We start from the raw sequence: 27,421 nt of genomic DNA on the forward strand, positions 1-27,421 counted from the left end.
CGCCCAGAGCCCCACCGCCCACCGAGGAGGAGGCACTGCTGCCCGGTAGCTTCTCGCGCGCGTCCCCTGCTGACACCATCTGCACCGGGGTTGGGAGAGCGAGGCGGGCGTGGGGCACTGGGTGAGCCAGGAAGATGCCCGGGAAGCCTGTGAAGATTAGATCTTCAGAGTCGCCACCGGGGGAGATGAGCACGCGATGGTCCCCGCCCAGGCGGCAGGTGTACACCCAGAGGTTCCGGTCCAGAGCGCATGAGTTCCAAGGGCTTTGGCGACAGGCTTCTGAGGGTGCCTGTCCCAAGCTGGGGTCGCCGCGACTCTCACGTTCTTTCCTCTCCTCCGCTCCCTCTGCTCCCTCTGCCCCCTCCGACCCCGAAAACCGGGGACAGTGCCTGTGGGTGCGCTGAGAAAAGAAGTTCAGTACAGTGGGAACAAGCTTTCTGAAGTGTGTGTGTGGGGTGAGGGGTGAGAAGCCCCTCTCAGCCTTCCTTCCTTCCTTCCTTCCTCTGTCTGTCAGAGGCTGGGTTCACATGGTCCTCCTTTCCTGGTGTCCCAGGGTCTGGCAGCAATTTCTTGGATTCAAGATGAGTCTCCGGCCTCTCCCACCTTGGCACTATATAGGTGGCCAATAAATGTCTGCACAGAATTCTAGCTTCCGTATCTGAGGAGTCCAACGAAAAAGAAGAAGAGTTTTAACAGTGGAAGGGGAGGTGGGAATGGGCGTCCTGGGGACTGAGCAGTTTGCCCTGCCCCAGTCTGCTGGGGCAGGTGGCTTGGTCAGGGCTCAGTTCTGTTCTCTGGAGATGGGCAAGAGGACCTGACTTCTTTATTATCTCTGTGCCCAGCGAGTCTGTGTGATGGAAAGGAAGCTGTCTACACCCGTGCTACCCCCTCACTTCTTCATCTGGCCAGACTTGGGCCTCACGCTGGAGTTCCTGAGGTGTTTGTGTCCTCCTTACCCTGGGGCACATGAGTCCATCTCACCCTAGAAAATGCCACCATCTCCCACAGGTGTTCTAGCTGTTAGTTGAGACACTCTGCATTAGCTCCCCAGGTCCCATTTGCTGGTACAGGAATGCCAGGGCTCAGGTGGACGCATGAGTTGCACAATCAAATTGATGAGGGCACACAGTTTGAGTACCTGGAGCCCCAAAGCCTTCGCTATGTGGCTTCCAGGGCCTATGCAGACACTGTAGCCCCAAACACACACACACACACACACACACACACACACACACACACACACACACACACACACACACTGAATTACCTGTGGGGCTGACCACTACTCCATCCAGCCTTGGGCTTCTTAGTTGGGTGCCAGGAGAGCAGTAAAGGACCCCTAGGCATTTAGTGTTGGGGGGGTGGAGAATCTGAGGGCAGGTCCGAGGGAGTGGAGGAGCGACCTCAGTGGAGCAAGAACTTGGAAAACACTGAAGCTAATCGCCCAAATTCAAGAGGCGGTGTCTCAAAGTTCCTGTTGTTACTGAGGCTTTGGGTTCAGCTTTGGCTTCTAGCTGGGAAGAGAGTGGACATTTTACTTCCTGGGGAATTTGCTAAAACCTGGAAAATAGCAGGAAGATTGGTTGGGATGAGCCCCTGCAGAGAAAACCCACCTAGTAAAGTCTTAGAGCCTGGCACAGAGACCCTGCTCCGGCCCAGCGCTTTCAGAGCCCTCTCTAGTCCTCCTCCAGCAGTGCCCATGTCCACCAGGTGCGACGTTCTCAGGGTCCAACGTACTTACCACCCAGAGCCCTGGCCCCTTCTTCAGCTTAGGTCTCATACCTAGGCCCCCATACCGTTAGATAGCACAGTATTTTGCAGATGCAGATGTAAACAGGATGAACTTTACAGGAACCCAACTGACAAGAGTAGCCAACTGCAAAGAAGAAATCAATAGGAAATTAACCAAATAGTGTGTATAAGCAATGACTAATCCTCCCTTCCAGGAGACAGAGCTTTGGATGTGAATCCCATTAACTTTACTTGCTGCAAGTAAATCAAACTACCTAAGGACAACTACTACCCCTTTTTAAATACAAGACCTCCAGCGGGGAGCCCCTTGATTTTGGTCACAATCCTCTGCTGGAATGGCACTGATACCAGTTCCACCCTCAAAGGGCAGGCTGAGCCTGAGTCCACAAGGAGCCAGGGGAGGGGGCCTGGCCTTAGAGTCCTTTATGCGCAGAAACAGAAACTGGAGAGAACTCTCTACAGAGGAAGTAGGGAAGTAATCTTCTAAGACCCAGAGTTCAGGCGCAACGTGTAGTCCAGATTGCGGGCGGGGAGCTCAGACTCTGGAGAGCTCCTCCCGTGAGGGAACAGGTCCCTTTGCCTCCTGAAGGTGCATTTAGCACTGGCAGACAGCCCACGGGCCAGAGATAACGAAGAACTGTCGGAAGCGCTGCAGTCCAACTCCCAGGAAAGTGAGGATGGTAGAACCAGAAGCGCCCCGACCTCGAGTCCCCAGGTGTCCCGGAGGAGGCCCTGCGGGTTCCAGCAGGTCCCTTCAGAGAACGTTTCGAGCAATCCAGATTTCTCACAGAAGCTGAATGTTTTAAAACATCAGCTTTTTAAGGCATGTTTGCTATATTTTGTCGCTCAACATGATGGCCCAGGCCTATGTTTTGCAGAAACACAGCTGCAGCCAGCAGGGCCCCTGCTGGGCCGCACATACAAGCCCCGTGCGCTCCAGGACTGGACCACAAGGGTCCCACCACCACTCCTCCCTTCCCTCCCTCGGAGCCCGTTGACTCTGTGGTCCAGCCCCCGGGTCTTCAGTAGTGGCCGGCCCCCCTACATCCCTACATCCCCGAAAGCCAGGCCACCCCAGGGGTCCTGCCCACTATGTCCCACACACCCATTTCGGGCTCCAAATCTTTGTTTTCTGAACTCAGATTTGGATCCTCCCAGGAAAGGATCTTCCTGAAAGACCAGAAATTTTGATTTCCTGACGCAAAGACAATTCATGACTTCTTTACCCTCATGTGGCTGCATTTCCCCTTTGGTTGGCGGGGATGAGAGGATGTCACAGTTTGAAGGACAGTTCTATTTATTTTTGAAATCCCAGTTGGAGCAAAGACTCCAACCCCTGACAGTTTTATCTGTGAGGGTATCTCTACTCCCCAGAAGTAAGAACAGGGGAACCTATGTGAATTTAATTTATGATATTTGATAAAGATAGCAACTGGATTCGATGTGAGAAAGGTAGTTAGTTCATTTAACATTTGACTGTTGATCTAGAAGAATCTGAGTCTCCCGATTGTCAGCATATACAAAAATAGGTTCCATATTCATTACAGATTTTTAAAAAGTGAAAACCATTCAAGAAATATTAGAGGGAAGTTTCTCTAGTCTTAAACTAAAAAACAAAAACAAACAAACAAACAAAACAGGACTTCATCCTAAACTACACGTTTTGGTAAATGAATCAGGCAGTTCCGCTTACAATTTTAAATGCACATAACCCTTAATACAGCAGTCCTAACCTTGGAACAGCTATCCTACAGAAGTAAAAGCACCTGAACAGGAAGAAACTAGGGGACAAAATGTCATTCAGTGGAAAACCATGCATTGTTTGGGCCCCTCCATTCCAGGTTTTTGACTTTGATTCTAGGTAGGCTGAGGCTTTCTTTGCCTTGGAGCTAATTTACAACTTTGTAAATTGTAGATAACTGATAGTAGTGCAACATAAATTCTTGTCTATAGCCGTTTACATAAATCTTGTCCCCTGGAGGGTCAATTGATTTCCTTCCCCAACAGTGAAGGAAGCCAATTTTGCCTTGATGTACACATTTGTTTCACTATTCCTTATCCATAAATGTGTCTGTTCTTTAATGGTCCTTTGAAGTGGTTTTGACATCTTTATCGTTGCCTCATTAACAATGAATTAAATGAAATCTTTAGGACATGGTTATATTTCAGAAGTCACGGTTTTATCTTTTTATTGGTTTTTTTGTTTGTTTGTTTGTTTTAAGAATTATCCTTTAACAAAACAACTACAGTGGCCTTCGTGGTGGTAAAGCAAAGCCAAGTACCAAATAAACCAACCCTGACTCTTGAATGATAAGGGAACGGGTGAGTGGCTCATGAAACTGCCACTTAACGGAAACAGTAAAAGCTATATGATCCACTTGAAAAGTGTTCATAGGTTATTAATACTAAAAAGGCATTAAGAAATATTTATGAGAAGAAAAAAAATTGTGTAATGACATCACAGAAATGGTCGAATGAGGTGTGCTTCTTGAAATCTCCCTTGGAAGTACCACCTGAGAGACTCACGTTGTAAGTCAGGCGAAGATGGGCAAATCGGGTGAGCAGGGGAGGAGAGGTGGGGGAAATGTAAAGATGTGGGCCTCGGGCCTCAAGGTCCCAAGACGCAGAAGGGTGCCATCTGCCGCTCTGCCACATCCTTGGGAACGGGAAGAATTCAGGCTCCAGGCACACTCCTTGAGACCCACAGTCCTGCCTGAGAGATCAGCATACAAGGTGGCTGAATCCAGGTTTAGAGGCAGAGATCTCAGGTGAGAATGGTGGTTTAAGCCCTCAAGGCCAGGCAGAAATCAGAAAACAAAGACACAGAGCCTGGCTGCTTTCCTCCGCCCTCACAGAGCTCATCCCACCCCCACCCTTCCCAGAGTTAGAAGTGGGCTTCAGAGGAAAAAGGTAGCAGTCAGATTAAAGAACAAAATATCTGCAAGCTTGAGATCTGCACCAACAGTCCCATGCACTCCTGGTGACAGGGAAACAGCTGGGGCTGGGAGTGGGGGTGGGGGACGAGGAAGCTCTGGGCTGGTCGGAGCCACAAGCACCAGCTGCCTTCCCACAGCCTACCCCACCCCCACCTTTCTGGGTGGATCTCTGTCCGGTAATCAGAACAGGGTAGCATCAGGCTGCAGAAGAAGCTTTGAGATCTCAGAAGCTCTGGCTGTGGTGTTCTCAGAGGGTTTTCCCCTCTGGGGCAGAAACTGCACTGACTCTCTAGAAACAACTGACCACATCCCACAGCACACTGGAAGCCTGCCCTGCCCACCCAGAGCTGCACTGCCCAGTGTACTCTGGACTCCTGGTGGCCACCCTGCCTCTGCAAGCTGTGCAAAGGAGGTTTTTTATTGAGCAGGACAGCCAGCAACATCCTGGGGAGACTGCTGGAGGGCGTTAAGTCAAGACCTGCTCTACAACATAGATAGGTGGTGATTGCATTTAGTGAATTCTCTCTCTCTTTTCTTTCTTTTTCTCTTCTTCGCTTTCTTTCTCTTTCCTTTTGTTATTTTTTTCTATTCTTTTTGTTGTTCTTTTCTTTTGTTTTTTTGGGGGGTGCTTTTTAGTTTTTACTCCTTTTTGTTTGCTTGTTTGTTTTGCTTTTGTTTTCCTATTTTGTTGTTTTTGTTGTTTTGTATTTTTGTTTCTTTGAATTGTTTGTTGTGTGTGTTTTTTGAGTGTGCGCATGTTTGGTTTTTGCTGTTCTTGTTTTGTTTTGTTGAATGGTCTCGGGCCCAGTCCAGGAGCCGAGACTACACCAAACTTGTAGAAACCACTGACCACACCCTGTAGTTCCTGTAACCCCCCACTGCCCACCTACAGCTGCTTTGCCAAAGGCACACTGGGCACCTGGGTGACTGTCCCTGCCCCCACAAAATGAAGAGGAGGTTTTTTAGAGCAGCAAACAATCCACAACTGCCTGGAGAGATTTTGGTGGTGAACAGTGACCCAAACACTGCACTGCAACCACTCGGGAGCAGCTCTCGGAATTTGTGAGCATGTAGTGGAGGTTGGCAGCAGTGTCCTCGGAGCGCGATACAAGGTGGTCACAGGCCAGGTACAGGTGTAAGATCTGAATCTAAATTAACGTTATAAAAACCACCAGTCACATTTTGAAGTCCACCCCCACCCTCCACCCCAGCTAATGCTGCATCGCTGAGGGCACTCTCAACATCAGGACAACCAGCCAGACACATGCTCCTAAGGTGTCTCTTTCAACAGTTGGGCTTTACGGGCAACTGACAGGTGGCAACAGGCATAGGGGGCTCTGGGCCTTTTGATAAGCTGCCTCAAGCCCAATATCGGTGTCAGCTAGCTTCAGTTCGCAGAGAGGCCACCCCCACATGACGCCAAGTCCAGCACGGGCAGCAGCCAACCACATACAGCTTTGAGGCACCTACGAGGTAGCCACGGGCCAGTAGCAGGCAGTGCTCAAAATGTCCTGCATAAGAGCCCTGCCCAAGAGACACCAGAAACAACATACCCAGAAGTTAGCTTCAGACCACACAAGAACACTACCTGGGTAGATTCACAAATGGCACACCAAAAGGGGATTCTCAACAGGCACAAGAGCCCGCATGGATGAAGCCTCTGCTGAGGTGTTAGCTCCCACACAGCAGCTCATGAACTGCGGGCAATGCCAGTCCTCATACCGAGTTGGCCTGGGAGTCAATCCCACCCACTGACACACCAAAAGCTATCAAGGCTCAACTACAATAGGAGAACAGTCACAACACAAGGGACACCTCTGGAACACACGCACAGGAGATTAGGGAGACTGAGCAATTCGATTACAAAGGATACATACTACATAAGGTCACCCAGCAAAGACTGAGAGACATAGGTGATCTACCTAATACATAGAAGCAAACACAGAATGACAACCAGAATGAGGAAACAAACAAGCATGCCCCAGATAAGAGAACAGAAGAAACCTCCAGAAATGGAAATAAATGAAATGGAGGCATTCAACCTACCAAATACAGAGGTTAAAATACTGATGATAAAAATAGTGAAGGAACCTAGTGAGAATGTCAACAAAGACAAAGCAAGCATAAAGAAGGATATAGAAACCATGCAAAAGAACAAATCAGAAATAAAAAATACAATAACTGAAGAAAAGAATACACTAGTAGGAATCACCAGGAGATCAGCTGAAGCAGAGGATCAAATCAGCGATTTAGAAGACAAAGTAGTAGAATTCACCCAATCAGAACTACAAAAAGAAAAAAGAATAAAAAACAATGAAATAGTTTAAGAAACCTGTGGGACAACATCAAGTGCAACAGCATTCGCATCATAGAAATACCAGAAGGAGAAGAGAGGGAGGAATGGATTGAGAAGATACTTGAAGAAATAATGGAGATTATGTCATAAAAATGGCGGCATGACCTGAGCCTCTTGAAATCTCCCCTGGAATTTACAACAAATTCAACAATTATAATTTCACAAAGGACTCCCTGCACAGCAGACAGGCAAGACCTCTTAAGGTACGCAGATGAAATCATCTAAAGGTGGGCAAGTTGGGCTGGTGGGGGGAGGCAGGAAGGGGGAAGTGCGGAAACCCAGACTACACAGGCACAGGACCAGACAAGAGCTCAGAGCTCCAAGCTCCCTGAATCTGGAGCTACCACAGTCGCGGGAGAGAAAATAATTTGGACTGCTACTGCTCTGTTTATGCCCCACAGTCCCGCCTAAAGGATCAGCATATAACATGGCTGAACCCAACGCTCACAGCAGAGACCTTGGAGCAAAAACTGAGGAAAGAAGGGTGAAAACAGCTGTTTAAGCCCTCACTGCTGAGCAGAAGATGGAAGGCATAGGCATGGAGCCTAGCCGTCCCCTCCCCACCCTCCCAGAGCTCGCCCCACCTATACCCTCCCAGTGCTAGAAGCGGAAAGGTAGCAGTGTCAGAGCCAAAGAACAGAATATTTGCAATTCACAGAACTGTGGCCTGCAGCCACAGACTTGCAGCCCAACTAGTTCTGGTGAAGGGAAGAAAGCCTTGGGTGCAGGACTGACTGTGCTGGTGGTCGCTGCCGTTGCTCTGGGCCATGTCTCACAACCCACTCTGCCCCTGTCCCCACCTATCTGGGCAGATCCCTGCAGGAGTAAACAGAACCACTGAAACCCACAGGCTCTGAAACTGCTGCAGGAAGAGCTTTGGAACTTCAGAAGCTCTCCACAGCCCCCCACGGAGGCAGTGGCCTGTGACCCAGGCGACCTGTTCACAGAGGAGAAACCCGCCTTCCAGGGAATCCCCCCATTGTGTGAGAAGCCTGAACAGTTAAGAGAAAATATAACACTACAGTGTGAGAGAGAATGAAAGGCTACAGTCAGAGAGAAAATAACATTTTACCAACACCTACTGGAAAACAAAAGAAAAACCTCTTCCTACCAACCTTTTGCAGAACCCACTCTTGTAGATGCCTAGGAAGAGAAATAATAATTCATTAATTACTGTGAATAACCAAGGTAACAAGACAGCTCAGAAAGAAAATGAAAAGTCTCCAGAAAATGAACTTAAAGACATGGAAATACATGACTTAAATGACAGAAAATTCAAGATTGCAGTTCTGAAAAAACTCAGTGAGATGCAGTTTAATGAACTGAGAAACACAATCAAAGAACAAAATGAACATTTTACCAATGAGATTGAAATTCTTAAAAAGAACCAAATAGAATTTCTGGAGATTAAGAACTGAATAAAATAAATGAAGAATGAAATAGCCAGCTTAAGTAATGGAGTTGACCAGATGGAGGAAAGAATCGGTGACATCAAAGATAGAAATCTGGAAATGACACAGATGGAAGAAGAGAGAGACTTGAGACTTAAAAGAAATGAAAGAACTCTGCAAGAACTTTCTGATTCCCTCAGAAAGAGCAATATACGGATAACAAGCATATCAGAAGGAGAAGAAAAGGAGAAGGCAATACAGAGTATATTCAAACAAATAGTCGATGAGAACTTCCCAAATTTGTGGACAGAACTCGATCCTTGAATCCAAGAAGCAAATAGAACACCTAATTACCTCAATCCCAACAGGCCTTCTCCAAGGTACACTGTATTGAATCTGTCAAAAATTAATGACAAAGAAAGAATCCTCAAGGCAGCCAGGGAAAAGAAGACGGTAGCCTACAAAGGAAAGCCCATTAAATTATCATCAGATTTTTCAGCAAAAACTCTACAAACCAGGAGGGAGTGGAATTAAACATTCAAATTATTGAAAGAGAAACTATGAGCCAAGAATAATATATCCAGCAAAGATGTCCTTTAGATATGAAGGAGGAATAAAGACCTTTCTAGACATACAGAAGCGGAGGGAATTTTCTAACACACAACCTGTACTACAAGAAATACTGAAGGGTGCTATTCGGCCTGAAACAAAAAAGCAAAAGAATGCAAAACCATGAGTAGTATTACAAACAGGCAAAAGAAGGAAATGACAATGTCTACACCAAATAGGACATTATACAATTAAAGATAACATATAGGGTAAAGTAGGAAAAAAAAAACACTTAAAAAAAGAGGAAAGATGACTTGCTACTGAAGTGCAGAAATCAACTCACAGCAAAAATAAGGATAATTTGTGACAACAAAAACATAAAAGGTGGAGCGTATAATTCTGAACCGGCACAAGGGAATGGAGAAAGTAAGCATACTGAAGAAAATGAAATACTCTAAACATGAACACTTCTTTTAAATAAATTTAATGGTAACCACTCAAAAAAATCCAGAACTAAAATATATAACATAAAAAAAAGAAGAAACAAAGGGAAAAATCATAGAATACCACACATTGAAATAACGTACAGCAACAAAAATGCAAAGAAACAAGGAAGACACCATCCTACCAGAAAACCAGAGATAGAATGATAGGAAATTCTTATACATTAATAATCACCCTAAATGTAAATGGACTGAACTCACCAGTAAAAAGGCACAGAGTAGCAGATTGGATAAAAACAAATACAAACAAACAAAAAAACTAAACTCAACCATATGCTGCCCCCAAGAGAAACATCTCAGCTGCAATAACAAATATAGACTCAAAGTGAAAGGGTGGTAACTGACACTCCAAGCAAATGGTTTTCAGAGAAAAGCAGGTGTAGTCATACTTATATCAGATGAAATAGACTTCAGGATAAAAAAGGTAACAAGAGACAAAGATGGATATTTCATAATGCTAAAGAGGACTGACTATACAACAAGAAGACATAGCAGTCATCAGTATTTATGCCCCCAATCAGGGAGCACCGAAATATTCTAAGCAGCTGCTAACAGAACTAAAGGGAGAAATTGACCAAAACACAATTATAGTAGGGGACTAAATACATCATTGACAGCTATGGATAGATCATCCAAACAGAAAATAAATAATGAAATAGCAGCCCTAAATGACACATTAGATGAAATGGACATAATTGACATTTATAGAGCACTTCATCCTAGAACATCAGACTGTGCATTCTTTCCTAGTGTACACAGAACATTCTCAAGGATAGACCATATATTGGGACATAAAACTAGCCTCAGCAACTTTAAGAAGATTGAAATCATACAAGCATATTCTCCGATCACAAGGCTTTGGAATTGGATATCAACTGCAAAAAGAAAGCAGGAAAAAACACAAATATGTGGAGATTAAACAACATACTTTTAAAGAACGACAGGGTCAAAGAAGAAATAAGGGGAGAGATCAAAAGATACATAGAAACAAATGAGAATGTAAATACATCCTACCAAAATTTTTGGGATGCAGCAAAAGCAGTTTTAAGAGGGAAATGTATATCATTACAGGTCTATCTCAAGAAAGAAGAAAAATCCCAGATAAATAACCTCATGTTACACCTTAAAGGACTAGAAAAAGAAGAACAAATGAAACTCAAAGTCAGCAGAAGGAAGGAAATAATAAAAATCAGAGCAGAACTAAATGAAATAGAGAACAAAAAGATAAAAGAAAAAAATTAATGCAACAAAGAGCTGGTTCTTTGAAAATATTAATAAAATTGACAAATCCTTGGCTAGACTCACTAAGATTAAAAAAAGAAAGATATAAATAAACAAAATCAGAAATGAAAGAGGGGAAGTTGCCACGGATGCCACAGAAATACAAAGGATTATCCAAGAATACGATGAAGAATTATATGCCACCAAATTCAATAACCTAGAAGAAATGGACATGTTCTTAGAAACATATAGCTTTCCTAGGGTGAACTACCAAGAACTGGAAAATCTAAATAGATTGATCAATGGTAACGAAATTGAATCAGTCATCTGAAACCTCCCCAAAGCAAAAGTCCAGGACCAGATGGCTTCAACAGTGAATTCTACCAAACCTTCAAAGAGGATCTAATACCTGTCCTACTCAAACTCTTCCAATCTTCAATCTTCAATCTTCCAAAAAATTGAAGAAGAGACAATACTCCCTAATTCATTTTATGAGGCCAACATTACCCTGATACCAAAACCTGATAAGGATAACACAAAAAAAGAAAATTATAGACCAACATCTCTGATGAACACAGATGCAAAAATCCTGAATAAAAGTCTAGCAAATCGAACGCAAAAGCTCATTAAAAAGATTATACATCATGACCAAATGGGGTGTATCACAGGGGCACAAGGATGGTTCAACATATGCAAATCCATCAATGTGATACACTACATTAAATAAAGGACAAAAATCATTTGATTATTACAATACATATAGAAAAAGCATTTGACAAGATACAACATCCATTTATGATTAAAACACTTAATAAAATGGGTATAGAAAAAAAAAATACCTGAACATAATAGAGGCCATATATCTCAAACCCTCAGCTACTATCATAATTAACAGTGAAAAACTGAAGCCCTTTGTTCTATGTTCAGGAACATGACAGGGCTGTCGTCCCCTATCACCTCTGCTTTTCAACATTGTAGTGGAAGTCCAAGCCAGAGCAATCAGGCAAGAGAAAAAAATAAAAGGCATCCACATAGGAATGAAGTTAAATTGTCACTTTTTTGCAGACGACATGATTCTGTATATAGAAAACCCTAAAGACTCCACCAAAAAGCTATTAAAAGCAATAAATGAATATAGTAAAGTTGCCAGCTACAAAACAAATGTACAAAAGTTCATTGCATTCCTATATAATAACAATGAAATCTCAGAAAAAGAAATTAAAAAAAAACAGTTCCTTTTGCAATTGCAGCAAAAAGAATAAAATACCTAGGGATAAACTTAACCAAGAATATGAAAGACCTTTATGCTGAAAACTATAAGACAGTTTAAAAAGAAATTGAAGAAGACACAGAGAAATGGAAAGACATTCCATGTTCATGGATTAGAAGAATGGCTGTATTATCCAAAGCAATATACATATTCAATGCAATTCCCAACAAAATCTAAATGGCATTTTTAAAAGAAATAGAACAAAAAATCATCAGATTTGTATGGAACCACAAAAGACCCTGAATAGCCAAAGCAATCTTAAGAAAAAGAACAATGCTGGAGGTATCAAACTCCCTGACTTCAGCTTGTACTATAGGGCAACAGTAATCCAAACAGTATGGTATTAGCAGAAAAACAGGCACATAGACCATTGGAATAGAATTGAAAACCCAGAAACAAACCCACATAAACATGGACACATAACTTTTGACAAAGAAGCCAAAAACATACTATGGAGAAAAGACTGCCTCTTCAATAAATGGTGCTGGGACAATTGGAAAGTCACGTACAAAAGAATGAAAACTGACTGCTGTGTGTCACCGTATACCAAAATTAACTCGAAATGGATCAAAGACCTAAACATAAGACCTGAAACAATAAAATGCATAGAAGAAAACATAGGTACTAAACTTATGGACCTTGGGTTCAAAGAGCATTTTATGAATTTGACCCCAAAGGCAAGGGAAGTAAAAACTAAAATAAATGAATGGGACTATATCAAACTAAAAAGCTTCTGCACAGCAAAAGAAACCTTTGACAAAATAAAGAGGCAACCAACTGAAAGGGAGAATATTTTTGCAAAAACACCTCTGATAATATATCTCCAATATATGTAAGGCACCCATGAAACTCAACAATAACAAAAAAAACAAAACAAAAAATCCCATTAAAAAATGGGCAGAGAACCTGAATAGACATTTCTCCAAAGAAAACATACAAATGGCAATAGACATGTGAAAAAATGTTCAACATCACTAATCATTAGAGAAATGCAAATGGAAACCACAATGAGATATATCCCCTCACCACAGTTAGAATGGCTATCATCAACAAGATTAATAGTAACAAGTGTTGGAGAGGCTGTGGAGAAAAAGGAACCCTCATACACTGTTGGTGGGAATGCAGACTGGTACAGCCGCTATGGAAGGCAGTGTGGAGGTTCCTCAAAAAATTACAAATAGAATTACCATATGACCCAGCAATCTCTCTTCTGGGTATTTATCCAAAAAATATGAAAACATTTATCCATAAAGATATATGTGCTCCAATGTTCATTGCAGCTTTATTTATGGTGGCCAAGACATGGAAACAACCAAAGTGTCCTTCAATAGATGATTGGATAAAGAAGTGGTGGTATATATATATATATACACAGTGGAATACTATTCTGCCATAAGAATAGATGAAATAGTACCATTTGCAACAACACGGATGGATCTTGAGATTATTATGCTGAGTGAAATAAGTCAGACAGAAAAAGTAGAGAACCATATAATTTCACTGATATGTGGTATATACATCTGAAAACAACAAAATTACAAGACAAACAAATGAAGACACAAAAACTGATAGACACAGACAACAGTTTAGTGGTTACCAGAGGGTAAGGGGGAGGAGGGTGGTAGATGAGGGTAAAGGAGATCCAATATACGGTGATTGAAAGAGAACTGACTCTATGTAGTGAACACACAATATCATATATAGATGATGTTTTACAGAATTGTATACCTGAAATCTATTAACTTTACTAACAATTGTCACCCCGATAAAATTTAATTTAAGAACAATGACTGAAAACTTCCCTAACCTGGTGAAGGAAAATGACATACAAGCCCAGGAAGCACAGAGAGTTCCAAACAAGATGAACACAAACAGGCCCACACCAAGACGCATCATAGTTAAAATGGCAAAGATTAAAGACAAAGAGAGAATCCTAAAAGCAGCAAGAGAAAGACAGCAGGTTACTTGTCAGGGAGCTCCATAAGATGATCAGCAGACTTTTCTACAGAAAGTTTGCAGGCCAGAAGGGAAATATTCAAAGTGGTGGGGAAAAAAAAAAGGCCTACAACCAAGATTGCTCTACCCAAGAAGGCTATCATTTAAAATTGAAGGAGAGATACAGAGCTTCCCAGAAAAGAATAAACTAAAGGAATGCATTACCACCAAGCCAGTATTGCAGGAAATGTTAAAAGAGCTTCTGTAAGCAGAAGAAAAGTGAAAAGAAACTAACTAACAAAGACCAGAAATGCAAATAATAAAATGGCAATAACTATATATACCTGTCAATACTCACTTTAAATGTAAGTGGGTTAAATGCCCCAATCAAAAGACACAGGATAGCTGAGCAGATAAAAAAACAAGACCCATGAATATGCTCTTTACAAGAGATCCACCTCAGATCAAAAGACACTCACAGACTGAAAGTAAAGGGACATAATAAGATATTTTATGCAAATGGAATGAGAAAAAATCTGGCATAGCAATACTTATATTGGACAAAATAGACTTTAAAATGAAGACTGTAATAAAAGATAAAGAAGGGCACTACATAATAATAAAGGGATCAATCCAACAAGAGGACATAACCCTAGTAAACATCTATGCACCCAATATAGGAGCATCTAAATATATAAAATAGACATTGACCAACATAAAGACAGAGATCAGGGGCTGACGGGTAGCTCAGTTGGTTAGAGCACGAGCTCTGGGCAGCAGGGCTGCCGGTTGGAGTCCCACATGGGCCAGCGAGCTGCGCCTTCCGGAACTAGAATGAAGTCAATGAGTTGTCGCTCTGCTCCTGGGTGGCCAGATGGCTCAGTTGGTTGGAGCACGGGTTTAACCACAAGGTTGCTGGTTGGACTCCTCGACACCTGCAAGGGATGGTGGGCTCACCCCCTCTCCCCCCCACCCCCCGCAACTAAGATTGAACAGGGCACCATGAGCTGAGCTGCTGCTGAACTTCTGGATGGCTCAGTTGGTTGGAGCATGGGCTCTCAACCACAGGGTTGCTGGTTCAATTCCTCAACTCCCGCAAGGGATGGTGGGCTGCTCCCCCTGCAACTAACAACGGCAAATGGACCTGGAGCTGAGCTGCGCCATCCACAACTAAGACTGAAAGGACAACAACTTGAAGCTGAATGGCACCGTCCAAAACTAAGACTGAAAGGACAACAACTTGACTTGGAAAAAGTCCTGGAAGTACACATTGTTCCCCAATAAAGTCCAGTTTCCCTTCCCCAATAAAATTTTTTTTAAAAAAAAGAAAGATAGAGATCAACAGTAACACTATCATAGTAGGGGACTTCAACTCCCCACTGACACCAATGGACAGAAATTCCAGACAGAAAAACAATACGGAAACAGTGGCCTTAAATGACACATCAGACCAGTTGGATTTAATCAATATTTGTAGAGCACGTCCCCCCAAAACAGCAGAATACACACTATTCTCTTGTGCACATGGAACGTTTTCCAAGATAAACCACGTGGTAGGCTACAAAACAAGTCTCAATAAATTTAAGAAGATTGAAATCATATTAAGTGTCTTCTCTGACCACAGTGCTATGAAACTAGAAATCAATGACAAGAAGAAAATAGGAAATCACACAAATACATGGAGGCTGAATAACATGTTACTAAATAATGAATGGGTCAACAATGAAATCAAGGAAGAAATCAAAAGATACCTTGAGACAAAAGAAAATAAGAACACAGTGACCCAAAATCTATGGGATGTAGTGAAGGCAGTTCTAAGAGGGAAATTCATAGCAATTCCCTAAGAGGGAAATTCATAGCAGACCTACCTAAAGAAACAATGAAGCAAGAAACAAGAAAAATCTCAAATCAACAGTCTATCTTTACACCAAAGGGATATGGAAAAAGAACAGCAAAATAAGCCCAAATGGGTACAAGGAAGGAAATAATAAAGATCAGAGCAGAAATAAATGAAATAGAGACCAAAGAAACAATACAAAAGATCCATGAAACCAAGAGCTGGTTCTTTGAAAAGATAAACTAAATTGACAAACCTTTAGCTAGACTCATCAAGAAAAAGAAAGAGGGGACCCAAAATAATAAAATCAAAAATGAAAGAGGAGAACTGACAACGGACACCACAAAAATACAAAACATTTTAAGAAAATACTACGAGCAACTATATGCCAACAACTTAGACAATTTGGAAGAAATGGATACATTTCTAGAAGCATACATACTTCCAAGGCTGAATCAATAAGAAATAGAAAATCTGAACAGGCCGATTACTGTCAACAAAATTGAATCACTAATGAACAAGCTCCCAACTAACAAAACCTCTGGACGAGATGGCTTCACAGGTGAATTTTACCAAACATTCAAAAAAGAATTATCACCTATTTTCCTCAAACTATTCCAAAAAATCCAGAAGGAGGAAGGCTCCCAAGCTCATTTTACAAGGCCACTATTACCCTGATCCCCAAACCATACAAAGACACTACAAAAAAAGAAAACTATAGGGCAATATCCCTAATGAGCGTAGACACAAAAATCCTCAACAAAATATTAGCAAACCAAATTCAGCAATACATTAAAAAGATCATAGAGCACCACCAAGTGGGATTCATTCCTGGTGTGCAAGGTTGGTTCAATATCCACAAATTAATTAATGTAACGCACCACATTAACAAAATGAAAACTATTATAAAAATAATATGGTTATATCAATAGATGCAGAAAAAGCATTGACAAAATGTCTCTTCCTATCCTCTGCCCATTTTTTAATTGGATTATTTGTTTTTTTGGTGTTGAGTTGTATGACTTTTTTATAAATATTAACCCCTTATCGGATGTATCATTGGCAAATATCTTCTCCCAGTCAGTAGGATGCCTTTTTGTTTTATTGAATGTTTCCTTTGCTGTGAAAAAACTTTTTCGTTCGATGTAATCTCACATGTTTATTTTTTCTTTTGGCCCAAGGGGATATATCAGTAAAAATATCACTAAGGGTAATGTCTGCAAATTTACTTCCTGTATTTTCTTCTAGGAGTTTTATGGTTTCTGGTCTTCTTTTTAAAAGACTTTCAGGATTATCCTCTGTTTCTCGGCGGCACCAACCTCCACATCCTGCCTATGTCCCACTTGTTTACAGCCTATACATTGGTGTGTCCATTTAATCCAAGAAAATGGAAACTGAACAGCCAGAGGAAACCTTCTCCAACACCAAAACCAGTGGTGAATTTGGTAAATGCCCTGCAGAAGATATGGAAGAGGAACAAGCTTTTAAAAGATCTTGAAACATTGATGAGATGGTTGAATTATGCATTCTGCTTCAGAGCAAGAATGCGGGACAGTGGTTGGAAAAAGAGGCAAGTATACTCAGGCTTTGCGTACAAAGGACAGTGTCAGTGTTTCAGCCCCAGACAGCAGTAGCCCGAGCACACATTGACTATCAGTGCTGATGTTGAAACAATTGGAGAAATTCTGAAGAAAATCATCCCCACCTTGGAAGAGGGCCTGCAGTTGCCATCACCCACTGCCACCAGCCAGCTCCCGCTCGAATCTGATGCTGCGGAAGGCTTAAATTACCAACACTATAAAGGAAGCGACTTTGACTGCTCGGTGAGAGTGTTGGTTTATCAGAGTCTGGCAGGAGGAATTATTGGGGTCAAAGGTGCTAAAATCAAAGAACATTGAGAGAACACTCCGACAACAATCAAGCTTTTTCCAGGAGTGCTGTCCTCATTCTGCTGACAGAGTCGTTCTTATTGGAGGAAAACCTGATAGGGTTGCAGAGTGCATCCAGATCATCCTTGATCTTACATCAGAGTCTCCCATCAAGGGATGTGCACAACCTTACGATCCCAATTTGGTGGACCTATTATTACTTACCAAGTTACTAACTATTCCCAAAGATTTGGCTGAATCCATTATTGGCAAAGGTGGTCAGCAGATTAAACAAATTCATCATGAGTGTAGAACTTTGATCACTATCGATGAGCCTGTGGAAGTTTCAGAAGATCGGACCATTACCCTTACAGGACCACAGGGGCAGATCCAGAATGCACAGTATTTGCTGCAGAACAGTGTGAAGCAGTATGCAGATGTTGAAGGATTCTACCGCAAGATATTTTTTCTTTGTTTTTTATAGTGTGAAGCTGTATTTCGGAAAGTTTTTCTAAGACTAATGAAGAAATGAAGGAGTCCTGCAGTTTTGTTTTGTTTTTTTTATCTGCTTCTGTTTAAAAAACCAACATCCTCTGCTTCCTAGGTATTCTGCAAGAGGTGTAGTGAAATCTTTGCTGTTCACCAGATGTACTATTTTAGTTCTTTACAAACAGGGTGGGAGGGGAGAGCGTGCAAACACTCACAATGAATTTTTTTTTTTTTAAAGATTTTATTGGGGAAGGGGAACAGGACTTTATTGGGGAACAGTGTGTACCTCCAGGCCCCCCCTCCAAGTCAAGTTGTTGTCCCTCCAATCCCAGCCGCGGAGGGCGCAGCCCAGCCCCAGGTCCAGCCGCCGTTTCTAGTTGCAGGGGCGCAGCCCACCATCCCTTGCAGAACTCGAGGAATCGAACCGGCAACCCTGCGGTCGAGAGCCCACTGGCCCACGCGGGAACCGAACCGGCAGCCTCCGGAGCCAGGAGCATGGAGCTCCAACCGCCTGAGCCACCGAGCCAGCCCCACAATGAAATTTTGAAACAGCAGCAGAGTGAGTGAATTTGAATTTTTGTTCATTGTTAGTTAAATGGGAAAATTACCCCTATGTGATTATTGTGAACACTTTTCTTTGTGGTACTGTAACAGTTGGGAGCGGGGGAGAAATGAAGGAAAAGGAACAACAGTCCATATGTCCCCGGCAACTATTCAGAGCAGTGTGCAGAATGTAATGCTCTTTTTAAAGAAATGGTTTATGATTTAAAAAATAAATTTAGTGAGCCTAAAATAAAATAAAATAAAATAATAAATAAAAGGACTTTCAGCCATGGAAGTTACCATTTTTTGTTTACTGTGTATTGACCATATATATATATATATACACACACACACACACATTAAGGGATATATATATGTGATCCCATTTTTATTTTTTAAAAGGAAGAATATTAGTGTCTTTATGCATATTTTTCTATGAGTATAAATAGTGTGGACAGATACACACTATTAATGTTGTTTATCTCATGATGTCCAGTTGGATAGGGAATGGACAAGATCATTAATTTAAATAATTACTATGAAATATTTCAGACATTCCAAAAAGTCTTAGGACTAACTAATGTAACGAATGCAAATGTGCCCTAGAAGAATTGGATACCACTGTGTATTCCTCCTGGATCACACTGTGTTTTTTCCCTCCTGATATTGTATGTTCTCAAAGTTTAGTTCATATATATGTCTCCTAATATATAATATGCAAAAGTACACATATTTAAATTTTTGGTCACTTTCAAAATTATTTTGCATATTTCAAACTTTATATAAATGGAATGATATATTGAAGGTATTTCTTTGAAAATAATTTTTTTGCACAACATGAGGCTTTTGTGCTCAAGATTAATCCGGGTTAATATATATATCATATATGAGTACATATATGATATATATATGTATGTGTGTGTGTGTATGTGTGTGTGTGTGTGTGTGTGTGTATATATATATATGAACTTTTTCTTTTGCATTGACTTGTTACAAAGAGCATTGGAAAAGAAACCTTAACACTTTCAAGATATCAATAATCCTTAAATGTTTGTAATTGAAACAGTATGGTACTGGTGTCAGAATAGAGATGTTGATTGATGGGAAAGAATTAGGAGTCTACAAATGTCCCGTGTATATATGAGAACTTAGTATACGAAAAAATATGATTTTACAAATCAATATTTGACTATTAAATAAATTATATTGAAAAAAACCAGGTGATTGAGGGGAAATTACATGTCTATTTTACTGTACATACTAAAATAAATTTCAGATCATTCAAGGCATAATATTTTGATCCAAATAATGCAGAAAATATGGGTGAAGCCAGTAAAAACAGGGGAGGTTTTTCACCAGAGGTTCCTCATCTGAACCACAGAACACAAAAAATGAAGTGATTGGCTATTTCTCAATTCTACCAATTCTACATAAGCGGTAGCATTCTAGATACTAATAACAGAAGTTAATTCATTACATACAGTAGGTACCGACAGCATTCGGTCTTAATTCTCCCAGGAAACCCTTGTTTAAAAAGGCGCAGACACAAATAGGAAAAGGTAAAAAAATAGTTGCAACATATAAGAATAGGCATTTATATCCCCACTACACAAAGAGCTCTCAAACACTATTAAAAGATAACTATATTAATATACAAATAACTCAGAGAAGCAATGCAGAAAAGAAAACACGGATATTGCCAATAAACATGAAACTATTTTAACTCTCCCTAGAAATTGATTGAATGAAAACTTAAAAATAAGTAACAAGGAGACTTCATTCTCAATTAACAAATTGTCAAAAATGATAAAGGTTGACAAGCATGTGCTGAAACCAACACTCAGGTACTTTTGGAGACCTACAAACTGGTACATATAATCTTTCTGGAAGGCAGTCTGGCCCAAGGCCGTAATTACATGGGAGTGAAAATGTGTAATATAGAAGTTTTGATTCCAGAATTTTTTAATAATATGAGTATATATAAGAAACTACAAACGACATGCATATTCATCTCTAGAGACTTGTTTACTCAGAATTCTTCAACAGACCTGCCAATAAGTAAGGCAGGCCTATACATAAATAAGTAATGAGCAAAACAAGTACCTTAGAAGCAATGTGGATATACCAAATGGTGCCACCCACTAGGCCACACGATGTTTCTGTTGGGAGGGCTCAGATCAAGGCCCTTCACAGAGGGTTCTTTCCTGGGAAGGAGTTCTTAAGATCCTCAAGACTCATAGTTTGCTCTTGGGAAAGATTGCTCAAATGAAACTTCTCTATCAGAAACCACATATGTTAAAACATGAATGTTGAAGACTCTTACAGGCCAAGTGAATCAGATGTTATTTATTTTTTATAAGACATTGAAGAGACATTCTTTGACGATTGGATTTGCAAGGTCTGTTGGAAGTGGGAAAGACTGGAGCTAAGGCAACCAACGAAGGTAATTAGAAAACAGGGGCCAGAAAAAGTGAAGTGTCTGCTGGAATGGAAAGGAGAAGAATAAATTTGAGAGATATTTCTAGGATAGAATGAACAAAAGTTAATGACTTTTGTTCTTGAAATCAGCTAGAAACAGCTGGGATGAAGACCTTCAATCATGATCTCAATGAGTGAAGCCCTGCAAGTTCTATCTCCTTCAACCATTTCCATCCACCAGCAGCAACAATTGCTTCCATCAGTACCACTCTTCTCCAGTCACCTCCATGGAGATGTACGTATATCTTCCAGTCGGTCCGCCTCCCTAAATTCTCTCATTTAATCACCCCAATGAGTCTTCATCATGATCTCCCTTCTTAAATTCCCAATCTCTGAGCTGCCCCTCAACATATTTCTACTTTAGCCTTAGGAGGAAAGGAAGCCACCTAGTTTTCTCTGTGTGTCGCGAGGGCCACAGTCTGGGGAATTACCTTATCAGCACCTATTTGACCTTAGTTCCAGGACTTTCGTGGCTCAAGGTTGAGAGGAAGCATGGATGGAGGTGGGGGACAGGGCAGATGACCAGCAGGATTTGGGTGCAAGGTGGGATACCAATCTTCAGACTGGTGGGGTCGAGCAAAAGAACCACCTGTAGAGGGCTGAGAGGGAAGGGCATGATTGTAAGGATGAGGAAAGCAGGTCACCGGTAGAGATGGTGTTGAGTAGGAGTGGGGGCAAGCAGGGGACTCGGGCACGAAACCAGAGAAGGTTGCAGGAGATAGATGGGCCAGGGGCTGGAGCAGTGACCGCTCTTGCTTCCTCTGCTTAGCTCTGCGGTTCTGGAACCAGACCTGAGGAGTAAGGAGAATAGCCACATGAGAGCCCTGCTCTTAAATAGGGGGCACTGTCCCATGCAGCCCCCCTCCCCAATGACAGAAGGTACAGGTACGAGGCATAAGTCTCTCCCACATCTTCCGAGGAAGTAAAGCTCTCCAGAACGCATGTCTGAGCCAGGCCACTGACAGAGAGACCCATACCAACACCCTCAACTTGGGTGTTGGAATTCACATCACTATTAAGGTTGGAGGTAGGTGTTGAAATTCAAGGCAGATTAGGTTAGAACTAGGCTCAAACTCAAGTGGCAGTCCCGGGGAGGATGAGGTTATGTGGACTGATGGATGAGGCTATGTTCTGATGAATGTCAGGTTGGGGTTATAACGCCTATGAGAATTTGTGTCTCAGTAGTTCCTGAGCCCCCAAACCGCACTTCTTCCCAGAGGAAGGGGGGATCCTGGGGCATCACCTGTATTCTGGCCTCACTGAGACCTGTGTCCCGGGCCAGGCCCTCTCGGGCCCAAATGTCGGGGTACTGGTTCCTCCCAAAGGCTGACTCCAGCTGTTCCAACTGTGCTGGACTGAAGGTGGTGCGGTGGCGGCGCCGGGAGTGCGGGTGACCCCTCTGTCCTCCTTGAGGGGAAAGCCTTGGTCTCCCCACTCCTACACCAGAGAGGTTTCTGTAGGGCTGAGTGCTCGTGTCTGAGGATGGAGGGGAAGGGAGAGGTTGCTGCCGAGTGGATCTGCCCATCCACCCCCAGCCACATATGCTGCTTTCCCCCAGATTCTACTCAGTGCCCCTATGCTGCTCATACATTTTGCTCTGACCGGAAATCCTTCAGCTTTCACAACTAGCTGAAGACAGCTCAGCTTTGGCCCTGCTTCCCCTCTGAGTCTCCTAACCCAGGCTGTACTCTCCACACAGGGTACACCTCTCAGACTCACCTCACCTCGTGGGCACTCACGCTCTGTCAGCCTCACCTCCCCAGTGCACGCCCGTCCCTCTTCTATTTCTTCAGATATATCCCATGGAACATGCCCTCATGTGCCTTTCACCTCTTTGAGCACACATGCCACCCTGCTGGGTCTCACCCTGTGGATCTTCCGTCTGCTCTGACATCCTAACAAACTGTCTCGTTCTCTCAGACTCATCCCTGCTCTCAGACTCACATCCACGTTAAACCTTCTTTATATCACTCCCATCCTCCTACACCCCTCACCTGGGAGGATGAAATATTTCCCCCTCTTCCACTCAGACACACCCTTCCCTCATGTACATTTCATCTTCTCTCCTATTCCGGCCCAGCCGGGCCTCTAGGCTACAGGAACCTGAGCTCGTGGGAAAGGCTTGCCTGTCCTTCCCACAGGCTCCCTAAGCCCCCACACTAATTAGTCTGAGAGCCAGCCGGGGAAGAGAGAACAGGGAGCAAAAAGAAACACCTGGAAGGCACACACTGAGAAAAGGAGATGTCTGCAGAGGAGGCCCCCATCCCCATGGGGACCCGGGGTGTGGCCCCACCCAGTGCTCACTGTCTACCTTGGGAACACACCTGCGTTGAGCCACTGGTCCCCTGCTTTCCTCACATTGGCCCGTCCAGCTCCCTCCTCAGAGAAGGCAGTGCAACGGGCAAACTCTGAGGTCAGGACTGAGGAGACATTCAGCTTTGCCTCTGCCCTGCCACGATGTGTGCTATTCAGCAGCTCATCCACGCCAGGGCCTCCTCAGTCTCCCAGTCTGTGAAGCGAAGGAGTTGCCCAGGCTTTCTAAGGTTCCCGTGGTTTTAACATTCTAGGATTCTGGCTTTTATTTCTCGTTTTCACCTTCCTTGTGGCAAACCAGTGCCCTACAGGAGCCCAGGCATGGAGCCCCCACACCTGCGGCCTCCTTAGGATCACCCCAGAGATGCACTCACCCACCGTGGAGGTCTGAGTCCCAGCGGCTGGGCAGCTCTCAGGCCAGAGGCTGCTGCAAACTTGCCCCTTCTTTTGCTGACCCTGCTCAGCCCTCCCCTCGGCTTCCATGTCTAACAACAAACACAGTCCAGTGTCCGGTGCCCCTGAGTCTCTAATTCTGGGTCGGTTCTCTGTTCCTGCTCTTCCCGTCTACGCCTACTGTCTCGCTCCTTCTCCCTCTGTTTATACGTCTCTCTGAGTGGAAATCGATATAGATATCTTTGTCTTTTTCAATCTCTGCTTTTTTCTAATCCCCCGTTCCTTCACTTGAGTACCATCTCTTTCTCTCTGTCTTGCCCTCACCCTGTTTCTCTGTTTCTGTCTCTACTTTCCTCTCCCTGTCCTTCACTCTGGTATGCCGGTATGCCGTGCTCCCTCTTTGCTCTCAGCTGCCTACTTTCCCAGCTTGCAATCCCACACCACCTCTTTCTCCCTGAGTCTTGAAGGAGTGACCTCCTCCTCGCCCTGTGGGCCCATCCAATCACTGCCTGGTCACCAAAGCCCCATCCTCAGGGGAGGATCACAAGCCGGATGAGGGAAGGTGCTCTGTTGGAGGGTCCAGGGACTGGGGCCAAGAGCTCGTATTCCCAGAGGACCAAATTCTTTTGTCCTGTTAAATCCTCTCCTGGGAGCAGGCAGCGGAAGGAAGAGAAAATGCCTTTCTCCTAAGACCCCTCCTCAGAACCCCACCACGGGGGAGGGGGAGCAGATGGGGGCCAGGAGCAGGGCCCGCCTGGCATTTCAGCCTGTGGGGGACACCCAAGGGCCTGTTGCTAGAAAACTGAAAACCCTGAAAAACACAAGTGCGTTCTGGCCCCTCCTGGAAGCTCTGATTCTCAGAATACACTAGATTCCTCTGATCAACCTGAACCATACGATGAGTCTCTAGGACACCAGGGTTCTCATGTACTCACTGCTTTCCTCCCCCAAATGTCACCTCCTCATTCACCAGAACCCCCAGGTCTTCATGACCTTCCAAGGTCACCCAGAGCTTCAGAAAATCCTGATCCTCAAGAGCATCTGGATTCCTGGTGCATCCTGACCCCCTCGGACTTCAGGACTCTGCAGGAGACCGATTTCCATGACATCCTGAAGTTCTGATTATTCAAGGGAACCATGACACACCTGGAGTCCCTGAGCAGTCAGGACACCCTGACCCCCACATCACTCTGCTTCTTACATAGACCCAGGAAGTATATTCTGACATCCCTAGGACATTGTGACACTTTAAAGACAACCTGATACACCAGGACTCGGATACTCTAGGACACACTGAAACCCAGAACATTTCACCTCTACTAAAAGATCCCCTTGCCCCCACCATGAAGTTCTAAGCTCTCAGGACACATTGACCCAATGAGGACACCCTAACTCCCTTGGAACACATGATACCCATAGAACAGTCCGATCCCCCAAGGTCATGCTAACCCTTTACACATATCCTTTAAAAGCACCCTGACAATTCGAAACTGAAAATCATCATAATCCTCTAGGATCTTGACACTTACAATACAGTCCATGGATCAAAAGCATCAGCAACATATTGGAGCTTCTCAGAAATGCAGAATCTTGGCCCTACCTCAGTCCTACTGAATCGAAATCTGCATTGCAACAAGATCCCCAGAAACACTGAATGTACATTTGTACATTTGCAGCTCAGGCTGCCATAAAGAAATACCAAAGGCTGGGTGGCTTAAACAATAGATATTTATTTCTCATAGTCCTGGAGGCTGGGAAGTCCAAGATCAAGGTGCCAACTGATTCAGTTTCTGGTGAGAGCTCTTTGCCTGGGCTGCAGACAGCCATCTCCTGTGTCTTCCTTTACAAGGCAGAGAGTGAACCAGCTCTGGTGACCCTTACTCTTAGATGAGACCCATCCTCATGATCTCGTCTAACCCTAATCACCTCCCAAAGGCCCCACCTCCAAATGCCAGCACATTGGGGTTAGGGTTTCCACTTACGAACTGGGAGAAGACATATTCAGTCCATAACAACATTAAAGTTGAGAAGCACTGATCCAAGACACCAATCCCTCTCCCGTACCTCAAGATATACCGTCTGTGACCTCCTAGAGCAACCTGAACCCCATGACAGCTATGACTTCCTGAGACCCAGTAACATGTAGTCAACTTGGCCCCACAAGCAAACATCGAATTCCAGTACGCCTTGCTACCTCAAGATACCCTAACCTTATAAGGGAACGCTGACCAGCCATCCAGGACAGCCTAATTTCCTAGGACACTTTGATATATCACAAAGAAACTCTGACTCACTACCCTGCTCCCTGAGGACATTGAGATATTATACCTTCAACTTGACATTCCAGAATATCATGATCCCTTAGGAGGCTGGGATATTTAGAGGCATTTGTTTTTCCAGGGCAGCCTGATTCCCACCCCAACCCTGACCTTCTAAGAAGCCTGACACCCAGGAATCTCTCATTCTGTAAGAAGCAGAATCCTGTGGTGGGGAAGAGTATAGGTTCTGGAGCTTGACTGTCAGGGCTTCAAATCCCAGCTCTTCTACATACTAGTTATGTGATCCTGAGCTTATTACTTAATATCGCTGTGCCTCAGCTTTGTGTCCTGGGGAAATTAATACAGTTGATTCTGTTTATTTGAGCTGGTTAGTTATGTTGCATAAAGTCACTACAAACACTGAATTAGTGAATATTGAACCATTGCTCCTGGGGGAAGTAGGTTCCTGTCAGCATCTGGACACAACATTTTTGTTAACCGGTCAATACATAACCTTATTGAATGTGTGTTTCTGTTTAAAGATACCTTGTTTAATACATATTGTTAATTCATTAACATAGAACTCACGGCCAACAGCACTATATCTCCTGCCTGAACAAAGCTCATCTAACACATATATTTTCTCCATAAGGCACATCATGGCCTTCCTGCACTTGGGAACACCAGTCAACACTTCAGCATTTATGCATTTCAAACAGCAAAATTACCCACTCCCCCAAAAGCACAAAAGTGTGCAAACTAGTGGCACTAAGTAGAATGCAAAAAGTCTCCTGTATACAGTATGAGAGTTGAAACAAGAAGGCAGAGCAGTTGCCTTGTTTGACCTCAACTAGGAATGTGGCAACTCAAATGTTTCATGCCTCTGTGCACGCACATGGCTGTAAATAACCACGGACGCGCCAAAGAGCATTGCAAAAGAGTATCGGTGTTTGGGTTTCAAACAAATTGTAGGGAGTAGCTGAATTTGCAAATATGTAACCCACAAATAATGAGGATCGACTCCACCTACCTGATGGAGTTGTAATGATTGAGATTTTTATCTTTCCTTTTGTTAGTGTGGTATATCACATTAATTTGCATATATTGAACTATCCTTGTGTCCCTAGAATGAATCCCACTTGCTCATGATGTATTTATTATCCTTTCATATGTTGTATTCAATTTGCTAGTATTTTGTTTAGGATTTTTGCATCTATGTCCACCAGACATATTGGCCTGTAATTTTCTTTTTGTGTGTTGACATTGCCTCGTATGTTTATCAGGGTATCTTGGCCTCGTAAAATGAGTTAGAAAGTATTCCCTCCTCTT

The 27,421-nt window shown here is 43.2% G+C and overlaps 1 protein-coding gene and 1 pseudogene across 1 annotated transcript; one reads left to right on the forward strand and one right to left on the reverse strand.

Annotated features, from left to right (window-relative positions):
* The first annotated feature begins 17,137 nt into the window (after window positions 1-17,137).
* On the forward strand, window positions 17,138-18,102 carry LOC117017039 (heterogeneous nuclear ribonucleoprotein K-like; annotated as a pseudogene).
* A 3,471-nt stretch (window positions 18,103-21,573) lies between these two features.
* On the reverse strand, window positions 21,574-23,924 carry LOC117016892 (homeobox protein prophet of Pit-1-like). The gene is made up of 3 exons (XM_033096693.1): window positions 23,816-23,924; window positions 22,372-22,604; window positions 21,574-21,919 (listed from the first exon to the last, which is right to left on the reverse strand). Exons 1-3 carry the CDS (start codon window positions 23,922-23,924, stop codon window positions 21,581-21,583), a joined length of 681 nt encoding a protein of 226 aa, XP_032952584.1. The 3' UTR covers window positions 21,574-21,580.
* Window positions 23,925-27,421: the final 3,497 nt, after the last annotated feature.

This window comes from Rhinolophus ferrumequinum, chromosome 24 (genome assembly GCF_004115265.2).
Source record: "Rhinolophus ferrumequinum isolate MPI-CBG mRhiFer1 chromosome 24, mRhiFer1_v1.p, whole genome shotgun sequence".
Classification (NCBI taxonomy): domain Eukaryota; kingdom Metazoa; phylum Chordata; class Mammalia; order Chiroptera; family Rhinolophidae; genus Rhinolophus; species Rhinolophus ferrumequinum.

Bases quoted from the DNA above. Each gene is read 5' to 3' on its own strand.
- LOC117016892 (XM_033096693.1), bottom strand. From the start codon at position 23,924: ATGGAAGCCGAGGGGAGGGCTGAGCAGGGTCAGCAAAAGAAGGGGCAA. The intron at 22,605-23,815 runs GTGAGTGCATCT...CTCCATCCTCAG, and splicing joins GACTCAGACCTCCACGGTGG to ACACGAGCACTCAGCCCTAC. The intron at 21,920-22,371 runs GTGATGCCCCAG...CTTACTCCTCAG, and splicing joins TCAGTGAGGCCAGAATACAG to GTCTGGTTCCAGAACCGCAG.